The 14,555-nt window shown below is 43.4% G+C and overlaps 1 protein-coding gene across 6 annotated transcripts in view; it reads left to right on the top strand.

Annotated features, from left to right (window-relative positions):
* The window catches only part of UBTF (upstream binding transcription factor), a 46,920-nt gene that overhangs the window by 11,005 nt on the left and 21,360 nt on the right, over positions 1-14,555 (top strand). For 5 of the 6 annotated variants that reach the window (XM_066628069.1, XM_066628064.1, XM_066628065.1 and 2 more), the window contains exons 5-11: positions 2,979-3,134; positions 3,732-3,796; positions 6,444-6,564; positions 8,958-9,068; positions 9,386-9,516; positions 12,435-12,576; positions 13,820-13,861. In XM_066628069.1, the coding sequence (XP_066484166.1) occupies positions 2,979-3,134; positions 3,732-3,796; positions 6,444-6,564; positions 8,958-9,068; positions 9,386-9,516; positions 12,435-12,576; positions 13,820-13,861 (768 nt within the window). The remainder of the gene's footprint in view (positions 1-2,978; positions 3,135-3,731; positions 3,797-6,443; positions 6,565-8,957; positions 9,069-9,385; positions 9,517-12,434; positions 12,577-13,819; positions 13,862-14,555) is intronic. The other variant, XM_066628068.1, reaches the window with a different exon arrangement.

The raw sequence follows: 14,555 nt of genomic DNA, 5'->3' as shown, positions 1-14,555 counted from the left end.
AGCACTTTGGATTGCACTTTAATTAGGTAGAAAACAAAAATAATAAGAGATGAGCATTCTCATGAGTTCACACCTGCTGGTAAGGTTGCTGTTAAAGGTGTAAGAGCAGGGGCCAATGGAAAGGTTGGCACCTCTGTATATTGCTCCACAGTTACTACTTAGTGGGAATACTTATATTTGTAACTGTTGTTTGAGGGGTGTTTGCATATGCAGTAGGCTTATGGGATGCCATCTGGAAGACACCCCACCACCTTCTGTCTATCCCTTAGGTGTTGCCGAAATATATACAAATTAATTTATCCTAAATGTCTTTTGGAGTTCTTCCCAAGTAAAGACAACAGCAGCAAGAACCAGGTTTCACATCTGAAATAAACATTTGATTGGCAGGTCCAGGGCCCTGTCACCAACTGTTAAAGAAGTTATATACTCTTGAATCTTATTTGAGAAAAATTAAATGATATCCTATAATATAGCCTGTGTCTTCTCAGTCGAGGAGAGCAGAGATGTTCCTCACAGTTGATGGTTGTAACAGAACTGGGTGGGGAGCCCCCCTTCTCTCCTGGTACATGAGGAGGTGAACATTTTGAGGCAAGACAGGTGGCCCTTGAGCCTTGCATGGTTTTCCAGAAAGTTCTGCCAAATACTGTATTTAGGGTTAATCTCATGTGGGAATGTATTGGTTTCTTAGAGAAGAACAACAAATTTATTTTAGTTTCATGGAGACACAAGTTGCCTGTTACCCATTGTCCTGAAGGAGGGCTCAGCAGTTGTGGAAGGATTGGGTTTCCATCTCCTCTCCTCAGTGAACTTCAGGAAAAGTGCTGACTATGGACAATGAAGGTGTTCAAGGGAACAAAATGGAATTAAACATTGCCTGTTAAGGTTATTCACTGCCTGTTTTGGAAACTTTCGTACATTTTTAAAAATGTGAAATGAATCCCTAATTTGAAGAGTTTTTGCAACTTCTGGTTCAGCTGATGTTGATGTCACATGAAGCTGAGATTCTAATTTTGATCAGAATTTGAGCTAACTCAAATGTCATGAAAATGTTAATAATATCCAAGGGTAGAATGGTTCAGAAGTATCTTAATCAATGGTTCAATCCAGGGGTCTCCAAACCCAGGCCCAAGGGCCTGATGCGACCTGCAGCGAGCCTCTATCCGGCCCGTGGCCAACCTCTTGTCCCCTGAAAGCCCCTGGTCCACTTTGCTGAACAAGACTGGAACTGTGCTCTGGTTGCATCTGGAGGGTGTTCTAAGGGCCAGAGAGGTTGAATGAATGAGCCCATTCATTCATTTACTCACACATTTAAGTTCCATCTCTAATTTATTTATATAAATTTTATATTTTTTCCAGCCCTCAAAATCGTGCCAGACATTTGATGCAGCCCTCTGACCAAAAAGTTTGGAGACCCTTGGTTCAATCAATGGTATCTTAATTAATGGTTCAGAAGTATCTTAGCATTTTAATACCTGGTGGTATAGTTTAAGCAAGTTATCTTGTTTTGCCATACAACTGTCATTCCTAAAGCTAGAAACATGCTTTTTTTAAAAAGGAAGAAGAAGAGAAATGGGAGGGATAGAAAAATAGGCAACTAATGTACAGGTTGAGTACATTATTTGCATCAGGGTTCTGTTCCTAGAACTCACTGGATGGCAGAAATCTCATTAAAGCAAATCCATTTAAAAAACAGTGTCCCTTTGCTGGGCGATTTAAAAACAGCCTTACTGAGCTTTGTGATGTAAGATAGAGTCATTAAGCAATCCATCAATCAGTCTCCTTCCATGCTTTAGAAAGCTTCCCTCCCTTCACCCAGAGCAAAGTGATTTTCTTTCAGGTGCTCAGGGGGAAGGGAGGGGTAGGTTGCTTTGGAGAGAGAATAATTGACTGTCAGCTGGTTGCCTGCTCTCTCTTGCATTAACTATTGTTAAATGACTGTTTTCCTTTAATTTAAAGGGCCCTTCTCAACATGTTGAGATAAAAAAGTCCATGGGTTTTTCCATGGGTGAAAAATCCATGCATAATTACGTTATACCTGTAATCACCTGCATGACTGTCTCTCTACAACAGTAAGAAAAGGAGTTTTTAATCTGTGATTTTAAAGGGATGCATTTTTCCCCTTCTCCAGTGATCAGCCCATTCTTTTTCATTTGCAGTGGCAATTGATACTGAGTCAAATCTGTGTATTAAAAAATCCATATTTAACAAGGTTGAACCTGTACCTGCAAAGCAAATCCCTGGAATCTAAAATCCTTTTGAATTAAAAAGTACCTGTCTTTTTGTAACATGTTCATTTGCTTGGGAGAGCCCAGTTCATCACTTCTACCACTCTCTTATGGTTACATTGCCATTTCTTAGGTTGTGGTAGACTGAACCTTGTGTTTGTGTGTGCTCACATGTGTGATTTATCTTTTTTTTAATGTGATAGTGCAATCCTATGTATGTTTACTCAAAAGTAAGTTTAACAGCCCAGTCCTAACCAACTTTCCAGCGCTGATGCAGCAGTGTCAGCAGGATACACTGCATCCTGCTGTGGGGAGGGGAGTCAGGGAGGCTCCGGGTAAAGGAACGTTTGTTCCCTTAACTCAGGGCTGCATTGCAGCTGCATTGGTGCTGGAAAGTTGGTTAGGATTGGGCTGTAATTCTGTTCAGTGAGGCTTACTCCCAGATAATTATGCATAGAGTTGCAACTTTAGTGATCCAAGTCTGGGCTGATTATGACTGGACTGGAAGAAAACACCTTTGTTTAGTGAACAAAACATTAGCACAAGCAAGGGATGGTCACATGGGGATGACCCGTTAACTAAATCAGCAAAAGAATGTCGTGGGTTTCTTCATTTTTAGATTTTTAATGCACTGCCGGCTCAATTCACGTCCATCAGCTTACTGGGAGGAAAAAACTTTCCAACCTTTGGGGACATGGAGCCTCAAAATAATATATTTTCCTTCTGCCCTTCCTCCCTGTATGGCCCATTCAGAAGCATCCTGATTTTCCCAAGAAACCTTTGACCCCGTACTTCCGTTTTTTCATGGAGAAGCGAGCAAAATATGCCAAACTGCACCCGGAAATGAGTAACCTGGATCTCACCAAGATACTTTCCAAGAAGTATAAAGAGCTCCCTGAAAAGAAAAAGGTGAGCAGTACCCTTTATGGCTATAGAAAGTTACTATAGATTATCTGCAAGATTTCATGCATTCAACCTGCCTTCCATGCTGGGGGTGGTGGTCCTGCACTTCCAGCAAAAGCCTTACTCTGCGCAAGAGAAACCATGCCTTGATAGTAGTGTCTCTCCTTTTCCTTTTGGTTTTTGTGGAAGGCAATAAAAGTGAGGGCTTTCAGGGAATGAGTGGAAAATAACCTGCCCTTCCCTGAGTTCTCTCTACAGGCTACAAAGCCTGTACAATTTATGGACCCCACTGATTATCTGGATTTAGCAGGCGTGGGGTGTGTTCAGCTACATGCTTCTAGTTGTGTGGGGGAGGTCTGGATTCTGGTGAATAGCTTGGTATTTCTGCTTTCCCTGAGTATGTGGCATTTACATGGGATTTCAGCATTTACTGTTGGAATTTGTGGACACTATGTTCAGCCCACAGAATTGCACAGCTCTGTTCCTTTCTGCCTCCTCTGTTATGAGGGGTTTGGTATTGTGGCAGTTCCAGAACATCACAGCCTTCCTCTGCTTCCTTTCCCCTAATCGGCACCTGCTTTATACTTTTTCTCTATCTTCTAGATGAAATATATCCAAGACTTCCAGCGAGAGAAGCAAGAATTTGAGCGAAATTTGGCGAGGTTTAGGTAAGAGTAGCCTTGGTACCTCTGAGGTTTGTCCACTGTGGGCTGCATACATAGACCAAACTTACGTGAACTTTGTGGTAGGAGACTGTTTTGATGCAACCAACCTTGACTCAGAAGTTGCCGAACTCACAATAAGGGGGTCCAAAGGTTTCAGTCTTCAAATTCAGGATATAGAATAGCAAAAGTTAGAGCCAGGATGGAGTGGTGGTTTGGCAGCTGAACTTAGACCTGGAAGATCCAGATTCAAATTTCCTCTCGGCCTTGAAGTTTCCTGGATGAACTTGGCCCATCACTATCTCTCCGCCTCGCCTATCTCACAGGGGGGAGCCTAGTGTCCCCCCGCTGCCCGTTTGCCTTTTTAAAGGGAGAGAAACCGGCTTCTGTCCCTTTAAGACAGGTCTCCAAACGTTTTGGCCAGAGGGCTGCATCAAATATCTGGCATGGTGTTGAGGGCTGGGGAAAAAATATAAAATTTATATAAATAAGAGATGGAACTTAGTTTAGTGAATAAATGAATGAATGGGCTCATTCCTTCAAACTCTCTGGCCCTCAGAACACCCTCCAGACACAACCAGAGCACAGTTCCAGTCATGTTTGACCAAGAGGGCCAGAGGCTTTTGGGACAAGAGGATGGCCACGGACCAGATAGAGGCTTGCTGCGGACTGCATCTGGGCCAGGGTTTGAAGACCCATGCTTTAAGAAAAACCTCCTCCTAATGGAGGAGGAGCGCCCAGGATTGCTCCTGGAGAGGCAGCAAAAAACTGCCTCTCTGGCAGCGATTGAATGCCAGACTGGGGTGGCCCAGTCTCCCCTCCTCCTTTATAGGAGGAGAGGAAAGAAGCACCCTAGAGAGGCAGCGCAACAGAGGTCTTCTTTGGAGCCGTCTGAGGCTGCTGGAAGCAGCACCCAAGACAGGTGAGCTTCCAGCAGCCCCAAACCACTCCAATGGAGACTTCATGCTGCTTACAAGCGGCGCGAAAAGCTCGGTTGGGGCCTCGGTTGCCTCCTTCGTTCGCCCTTTTTTCCAAAGGAGGAACAGAGGAGGTAGCCACACAGAAGTAATTGTGGTGATGATGATGTCACTGAAATTACTTCCGGGTCAGGGGTGGGGGTGTGGGGCGGAAAACGGGGGATTGTCCGGGCGTCAGGACCCCCAGGTATGCCACTGAGCATGCCCCTTATTCGTTAGAGATATTGTGCTGGTTTTCCTGCCTAACCTTATACTGCATTGTGATTTGCGGGTTTTACCGCTGAACGATATACTACATTGTGTCTCGCTGTAAACTAAGGGCGTATACTGGCCCATGGTCTGACTTTTTCAACGAAAGTAACTCTGTCCTTGAATGGTTGGATGAACCGGACATTGATATTTGATCTAGTTTGTTATATAAGTCCATGTATTATATGGCATATGTCAAATAAATAAATTGTGCTGGAGTGAAGAGGGATGGTTATCCTCCCCCTGCTAAATATAAGAGGAATACTGCTTGAAAAAGTACCTCTTTACCCAGTTAGCAGAAGCAACTATATTACAATACATGGAAATGAGAGCTGACTCATATTAACGCTTTATTGGTTCCATGCTGTATCATAATAACATCTCATTGGCTTTCAGAACAATCAGTCTCATTGGTCAGTTTTGAGTTGAGCAAATCTACTTTTTGTTCCATAAGGCAGTTATGTTTTCATTTTCTGGTTAATTGGCCATAACTTTTGATAGAATGCAGATATACCAGTGCAGTTTGTTTCACTGCTTTCAGCATTTCCAATGATCTTTAACATGATGGTATTATTCATGCATGCCAAGGTTTTCACAATTTTGGTCACAAGTGTCAAGCTCAGCTTGTTGCCCCCCCTAAAACTTGTAGCCCGGTGCAACTACTACACCCTGCACTCTCTTAGCTATGCCACTGTGTGTATGTCAATATTTAGAAAAGCACCTTCGTAAACTTGAGAGCCTTGCTGGATCGCACCAGGATTTCATCCAGACTAGCATTCTGTCCAATAGTAGACAGCCAGATATTTCTGGGAAGCTCATAAATAGGGCATGAAGGCTGTATTTCCTCCTAACTGTGTGATGTTTGGGTGAAGATTCAGCACTTGCTATTAGATTTTTCGAACAACTTTGTATTCAGCCCACAGAATAATGCATCTTCGACTTTTCTGCCTGATAAAAACACACACAAAACCTTTCCTCTTTTCTAGCATTAAATGTCTGTTTGATACTGGAAGAAGGTGGGACAAAAGAGGGAGTTACATATGGCCTGGCAGCAACTGCATGTTGGCATTCTGTCTCCTATCTAGCACCCAGTGGTTATATCTCTTTAACATTAAGGAAATGAAAAAGAGGGAATGATAATGATCAGGTTCCATCTTTATTACTGAAAGCTGTAGTCCACTGTTTTGTGTTAAGATGGTATATATTGTTGGAAGTGATAACTTAAGCTTAATCCAAAGGAGGAAAACCCATAATAGATTGAATCAGGTTTTTCTACTGTCTGGAGATTTCTTTCAGTGTTCAAGAAGGGGTGGGTAGTGGTGTGCACTGCTTTAGAAGGGGCCTGCATGTGAATTTTTACAAATCGCATAGTTCAGTAATCGCCATCGTATCTTTCCCACCTCCTTTTGTCACTCTACCCTGTGAAGAGAAGACCACCCAGACCTCATACAGAATGCCAAGAAATCCGATATTCCTGAGAAACCCAAGACTCCCCAACAGCTCTGGTACACCCATGAGAAGAAAATCTACCTGAAAGTCCGTCCTGACGTAAGCAACTCTGCCTGGGTTTATAACCTTGCGACTTGGGTTGGGAAGCGTGGGGTACAGGAAATGTGGGTGAAGGAGATGTGGACAAAGGAGGAGAAGCTGTGCAAATAGTAATGGAATGGGCAAGGACCGAGAATGAAGGCAAAGAGCAAGGCAAGCCAAGTTGTTGCGCATTCTGTATCCAATAAATCTGGATTCTGCAGTTGAAATAAACTGGCAGTGTTAGTTGTATTTTTGTCGTCGCGTATCTAAGGGCCACTTTGTACACTAGGAGGAACCAAGTGGTAAAGACTTTTCTAGGCCATATCAGGCTGCCAGAGTGAGATTACACATTCAAAAGCTTCCCCTATCCCAAATATCCCTTTCACATGGAGACAGTTGTACACGGCTACCATGTCAGGGAGAAATGTTCGGCCTAACCTTCCCCTTACCAGTTTCAGTGAGATGGTGTTTTTCTATTAACATTACCACTTTAAGCTATGGCCTGGTTTGGGGACAGTTCTAGAAGGATATTACCACTTCATTGAATGTGTCAACTGGTCCAAGGACTGTTGAAGAAGAGAGAGAAAAAGCTAAAAATTTTCAGGAGAGTGGAGGAGCACCTTTTTGTTAGAAAGGCTTGGAACATTGGGGCTTACCACCTTAAAGTCAATTAAGAGGGTGTGAGAGAAGTTTGTGAAATCATGAATTGAAAAGCAGGAACTGGTGAATAATTTCTCTTCTCTCTCTAGTGATCCAGTGAAAATGAGTATAAGGTATAGGCCAAGCAACAAGGAAGTCACATTTTAATGCAGTGTAGCACTAACCTGTGGAAATCACTTCCATGGGTGGTTGGCGATGGTGACATAAATGGCTTTTAAAAGAATTGGACAGATTTGTAGAGAATACTATTAACCATGGAAGTGGAGTGGAGCCAGAGGCAAAATATCACGAATGACTAGTTGTTTGGGATACAACAGGGGATTGCTCTTTCCCTCTTGCACAGCTTCGGAGCTTTCCTGGAGGCATCTGGTGGGCTGCTTTTGGAGTCAGATAGCTGGGCTAGATGGGCACTTGGTGTGGTCTAGAACAGGGGTCTCCAAAGGCCTCTATCTGGCCTACAGCCAGCCTCTTATCCCCTGAGAGCCTCTGGGCTACTCAACTGAACGCAACTGGAGCTGTGCTGTGGTTGTGTCTGGAGGGTGTTCTGAGAGCCAAAGAGGTTGAATGAATGAGCCCATTCTTTCATTTATTCACTCATCTAAGTTCCATCTCTAATTTATATACATTTTAGATTTAAAAATTTTTTCCAGCCCTCAACACTTTGCCAGATAATGTAGTTTGGAGACCCCTGGTCTGGTTCAGAAAGAAAGTTCTCATCATCTAATATATGCAGGTAGATTGCTTAGTTTTATATTCTCTGCTTCTTTGATTCATATTTACTAAATAATTTGGACCTTCTGGATCAAAAAAGAGGGGAAATAGAGTGAGGGGAGAAGAACAGAAGACCCCAACTTTTCTTCATGGCCTGAAGGACTAAGAGAATCCTTTATATTTAAAAACAAAAGCTAAGATTAAGTGTAAGTTAAGTGTAAGTGAAGCTAAGTGTAAGTTTTGGAACTAAGTATCAGATTCTCTGCTTATGCAGCAAATAGGGGCAGGTTCCATATCCATGGATCCAGTATCCGTGGATTCATTTACTCACAGATCTAGAGGCCCCCCCCCACATACACTACGGTACCTTTCTGTTTCTGAGGTAGCACTTGCAGCACAAATGGTTTTTGTTTAACTCATTTTTGCCCAGCCCACAGATGTACACGTTTGGTCCCTGTTGCGTATATGCAACGTTGGGCAGAAATGGCTTAAACTTTCTTGCTGAACTGAAGAACCGAACACAACCAGCCTGCACGCAGGAGGAAGTGCACAGGAAGCAGGACAGTTCTTGAGTTTGAAGTTTTTCAATTTGAATGTTCAGTTTTTCAGTTCAACAAGAATACTGAAGCAAGAAATGCTCGTGCTGCAAGCATTACTACAGAATAATAAGGTACTGTATTGGGCAGGGGGTGTGGGGGCCACTATTTATTTAGGGTTCCCTGTACCCACAGTTTCCGTATCTGAGGAGAGAGGCCAGAACTCAACCCCCACAGATACGAGGGCCTGCCTGTACAGTGAATGCATAAACTAAGCATTTCCCTTATGTGGATTTGGGCTTGAAGATTTCTTATGTATTGAGATACTCTGCTCCTATTTCAGGAACTGGAGGAAAACATTTTTTTTTTCAAATTCACCTTTCTAAAAGTTTAGCTTAGCTCACTGCTGTACCATTAGGGTGGGCAGTGTCCCCCTTTCCCCCTCCCCCTATTTTTTCCTTTTTTTACCTACTTTTTTATTTCCCCCCCAACTGGGTTTTTCAGGCCACCACGAAGGAGGTGAAGGAGGCGTTGGGCAAGCAATGGTCTCAGCTCTCGGACAAAAAAAGGCTGAAATGGATTCATAAGGCTCTGGAGCAACGGAAGGAGTATGAGGTAGGGAACACTCAACAGTTCCCCTCCATCTTCTCCCCCTGTGCTCAGCCCGGCCTTGTCGTGGCTGCTGAAACCCAGCTGCGCTCCGAGAGCCGACTTGTGGGTGTCATTGTCTCTTACTCAGCCTGAAGAGAGTTGTGATGCAACTCCTCCTCCTTTACTTCCGTTGCCAAGTGTTGAATTGGTTAGGGTAGCACAGGCAGTTTCCCTCCTGCCCGTCCCGCAGCCCTAGAGCCTAGGGAGGGTTTTCCGCTTCTCCCCACGCTTCTTGTCTGTCTCTGTCACATTGACCCACCCCACTTGTTTACTGTCCACAGGAGATGATGCGAGATTATATCCAGAAGCACCCAGAGGTGAACATTGAGGAAGGTGCCCCCCGCTCCACACTGACTAAAGCAGAGAGGCAGTTGAAGGACAAGTTTGACGGGCGACCTACCAAGCCCCCTCCGTAAGTTTTTGGGACTTTTGGGGTAAGATGTTTTCTTCTTGAGTGGTGGGATAACTGTAGATAAATGTAATTTTGCCTTTTCTAAAACTGTCTGCTAGTAAAAACGCTCTGTCCAGGTGGTAGCACAGCATTTGCCAGCACATTCCTGCTCTTTGCCTGCTCAGTGTGGCAAGATGACACCTGTGTCGTGGATAGTGTTGAATTTAAACCAGAGAGATCCAAATTCAAATCACTGTTCAGCCTCAAAGGTCAAGTTTAACTGAAATATGGCAGAAACATCTTGTGTATCTGGTTGTCTCAGTAAAAAAAAAAATTGCTCTTACTGTTGGCATCCCTATTCAATCCATGGGGAAGATTTGAAATTGTGCCAGGGTGGTTTGGCACACCTCATACATGCGCACTCTGCTAGAACCCTTCCTTCCAGCTTACCCAAGCTGTCAACATGAGGGAAGAAGATGGAGAAGCATTTGCTTCCACCTTCCTTATTTGCAGGCTTCCCCTGAGAATAGCTCAAGAAACTCTTCTTCGGCCTCTCTCTATTCTTGTTGTAGCACTTCTAGGCAACTCTATAAGCCATAGACATTTCCTGTTCTGGTCCTTCCTACTGATCAGTAAGCTCTTATCCATCAGTTACTCAATTGTTACAGGTGGAAGAAAACCATAATAGCAAAACAAAAACACAAAATATCGCTTTCTGCACTTCTAATTTTTGTAATAAAATCACACACCCCCCAAGTCTGAGGTAAAAACCAAATAAAATTTTTATTATTTAATTATGGTAGAGTGCATGGGTAATAACTGTGGCTTTATCTGCTGACACTATACCACCTATATCACCTACCTAGTGCACTTTTAAAGTGATTATAATTTATAATTATAATAAATTTTGAATAAATATACATAACACTGCCTTCTGCACGTCTATCCTTGGAAAACACTGAAATCCGCGAAGAAATAAAACCATTTTCTCCCACATCTTCCTATTGTTCATGGTAGACTTTTGATGACTGCAGAGGGGTTCAGACGATGGTACTGGTAGACTGGTAGACCCAGGTTCCTCATCTCTATAGCTGGGCTGTTGTTCCCTCTACAGTTTACCCCTCATCCAATCTAGCTACCTCCTTCACTCTTTTCCCCTAATGTGGACTCCGTTCCTGTGTCATGTGTCATGCCTTACAGTGCAATCCTATGTATGTCTGCTCAGAAGTACGTCCTAGTGAGTGCACAGGATTGCAGCCGGGTAGCCCAATTCTATGCTTCCCAGCACCCAGGGCTGCAATGGTGCTGAAATGGTGACCACTGCATCCAGTGGGGCTGGGAAGCCAAGCCAGGTCTTCTTGGGGTAAGGGAACTTACACTCCCTGACCCTCTGTAGTGGCCAGATGGCCCCGATGGGTCTCCTTGGATCTGTGCTTGTTGCTGAGCTGGTACGGAATCTAGGAGATCAGTGTTGGGTTTCCCAGGCTGGAAGGGGGGTTAGAATATTGCGACAGAGTCCCCCTCCTGCCCCGCTTCCACCCCTGCCCTGCCTTCCTCCCTGTCTGAGAATGCCTCCCCCCACCCTGACTTACTGCTGCAGCCCTTGCCCAGAGATCTGGGCAGCGTGCAACCAGCCTCTGCCCGGTACTGGCTCAGCGTGGGCTTGTCCTAAGCTGGTGGCAGCCTGGTGATTAGTGTCGTAGGTGTGCCTCACTGTGGGTCAGCACTGGGACAACAGGATCAGGCCCTTATTCTGGTGGGTATACCTCTCAAAAGTTAACTGTCTTTTGTGCAAGTACTTACAAAAAACTGTAGGTGGCAGTGTCAGAAGAGGCTTCCCTTCTCAGGGTGTAAGTCTGTAAGGACTTCAGAGCTCAAAACCAGACTTTTCATCAGAGCTCAAAAAAGTGATGGGTAGTAGTCATGCTTACTGTTCAGATCATTATATTTATTTCAGCAGTTGCAGGTAAAAAAATAAACGTGTATCATCCACAGTGGTTAAAAGCTCTTTGTAAAGCATCTATAGAAGCCAGAGATGTTTTTTTTCCTCAGATGTTTAAGAATGAACTTTAACAAATAAGTCGGGTGTCATTAGAACTTCTTTATAAATCACCACATTAATCCTGGCAAAGTTTTTTTTTTCCCTTGGTTTTTAAGAAGCCACCACAAATCTGGCTATTCTGGCACAAATCTATCTTGGTTAGACAGTAGAAATAAGACTTTTATATGATCGTTGACATCAGGTATACTCAGGGCAGAATATAAAAGACCAATATGTTAAATAAATGACACTCATCTTCTGCTCTGGGGGCGACCACAAATTCAGCGGTGCTGATTGACTGGTATGTTATAATAGGGTGCTGTCCCAATATCGTGTGAACATGTTTTGAGAGGTCAGTGTCAAAAAGACCTTGCTGTCTAGTGATAGGAGTGTTTCTCAAAATGATGAGATCCTTTTAGACGGCACATATATGGGGAGAATTAGGAGTTCTGAGTTGTCTCTTGAGAATGTACATCCCACAATTTATTTTCGGATGTTTTATGAGCCTGATCAAGGGCCTGAGCACTTGAGTTGTTAAATCTATTGCTAAGATTTGCTTTTAGCAGTTAAATATTAGAGTGTTTTGATTATGGGATTTCAGCTGCTCCCAAAAATGTTTCTTGAGACTCCTGTCTTCCTCCAAGTTAAAGAGATGGAATTAGCCAGCCACAAAGATATAAAATTGTAGAGATTCAGAAAACCAATAGAGAGAATGGGATACAAGCCTACTCTTTTGTATACACAGCTGGGGTTGTTAAAGTATGAATTTCCACCCCAAATTGTTGGAACAGAATCGGAGAAAGATAAACAATGCCAGGACCAGCTTGTCTGATTGTCTTGCATAGACTATCCCAACTCCTAATGCTGGAATGTTATTTGCGTAAAATTATTATTTTAGAAATAGTTACTCTCTTTACTGTGCTGAGCTGATGGCAAATATGAAAGATGTCCCAAGCACAGAACGAATGGTGCTCTGCAGTCAGCAGTGGAAGCTCCTCTCCCAGAAGGAAAAGGATGCCTATCACAAAAAGTGTGATCAGGTGAGCCAACTGTGTGTGTGTGTGTGAGAGAGAGAGAGAGAGAGAGAGAGAGAGAGTTGAAAATGTTGCCCAGAGGTACCATTTGGTATATTTTGTGGTTATATGTACTAAAAAACAGTTCCGTTGTACTGCACTCCTGCTGATGTGGTATCTGCTGATATGGTATTAGGTTGCCTCCATTTGGGAACACAGTATGATAACACCATTTGCTGATTCTGTTGTAGGGTGCAAACAAAAGGCTGTTGTGAATGTCTTAGCAGGGTGATAAGAAAACTCTAGCAGCCTCATATGCTACCATACACACAATAGTCAAAGAAACACATAAGTAAAGTGCTGTATTAGAATAGTCGGTGATTTTCATTTCAGCCAACTGAACTTGCTAAGCTACTGCTTTAAGAAAAATGATATAAGTTCCTAGGAGTTGGGTAGGTGGGGATAGCCAAAAAGCTGCCGTTTTATCACAGGGCTAGAACTTTACGCCTTTTCCAATGTGATGTCTGTCTTAAGTGTTGGGAAGGGAAATTTATATTCTAAAGGAGAAAATGTGGTGGGGGAGACAACTGGAATACAATGTTTATTGCATTTACTTGTCTGGGCAGTTTCTAGACCCACTTTGTAAATTTATACTCTGGTGGGACTCGCCTAGCTTTCTGAGATAGAGGCTGCAATCCTAACCAGTTTTTCAGCACTGACAAAAGGACAAAGTAACTCCAAGTTAAGGGAACAAACATTGCCCTACATTGAGGAGCCCTCCATGACTGCTCCCAACTGCAGGATGCAGTACATGCCCCACTGGCACAGCTATGCCAGTACTGGAAAGTTGGTTAGGATTGCGCCCTTTAAAAAAAAGTTTCACTTTACCAGCTGCTCAAGCCTCTGTTTTTATCCCTTTTTTACTATTGGGGGAGGTTGCCTACTCACAAGTAAATGTGCATGTGTGGCTGAGTTTTGGTTTCCATAGGGCTTGATACATTTTCTTTGTCAGCTGTCAGCTTGTCCGTTTTGCAGCTCACCAAATATCAGGTTGCAATTCAAAGTTTGAGAGCCATTCATTTAAACGACTGTTATACTGTTGTGAATCTGAACATTATTAAGGTGTCTAGAAACTTGCATCTGGCAGTCCTGCAAGAATCAGATAGTTTGGTGGGACAAATCTGAACTGGAGAGGGGAGCAGGAGGAGGCCCAAGTTCTTGGCTTACGTGCCCCTAAAGTTGACCTCTTCTTGCTGCTTTGCCCCTACAGAGAAAGAAAGATTATGAAATTGAACTCCTGCGTTTCCTGGAGGTGAGTCGCCCCGAGAGCAGTCTGCTAATTCTGTGTGTAATTCTTTTGGAGCTCTTATTTCTTGCCCTTTTCATTTGGGTGTGTTGTTGATCCAACTAGAAAGATGTGATTCGGTAGGAGAGATTCAGGAGGGACTGGAAGCACTAAGGTAATCTATTTTGGACAAACAGTCAACACTCTCCATGCTCAAAATAAATTGTTCATTTTTTTCATAACATCATTAAATGACTAGTCTCAAAAAAGGGGGGGTGCGTGATCCAGCTGGTTACATCACTTTTTATTTCAGTGTGCATGCTTTACCACTACCATTAAAATAGAGCTTAGAAGTGCTTTGACTGGATCACATCCACTATGTTTCAGTGATTTTTGGTGCCTTTGGACAGAATGCAACTAGTATTTTTTTAAGCTCCTGAAAGACTTTTCAGTAATCTTTATTAGAGCTATCATTTTGGGGCCACTTCAAAAGCCCTGCTCCATCCCAAAGCACAGCCATTTTCAACCACTGTGCCGTGGCACACTGGTGTGCTGCAAATGGTCCCCAGGTGTGCCACAGGAATTTGGGGGAGGGTTATTTATTAGTAGGGCCATTGGGGTATGTGAGCTCCCCATTGACAGCACAGTATGCCTTGTCAATTGTCAAAAAACGGATGGGTTACCTTGACCATTTTAGTGCCCGGCCAGTGTGCCGTGAGAT

The sequence above is a fragment of the Tiliqua scincoides genome, chromosome 5 (assembly GCF_035046505.1).
Source record: "Tiliqua scincoides isolate rTilSci1 chromosome 5, rTilSci1.hap2, whole genome shotgun sequence".
Lineage (NCBI taxonomy): Eukaryota > Metazoa > Chordata > Lepidosauria > Squamata > Scincidae > Tiliqua > Tiliqua scincoides.
This window is presented reverse-complemented; position numbering and strand designations above follow the sequence as displayed.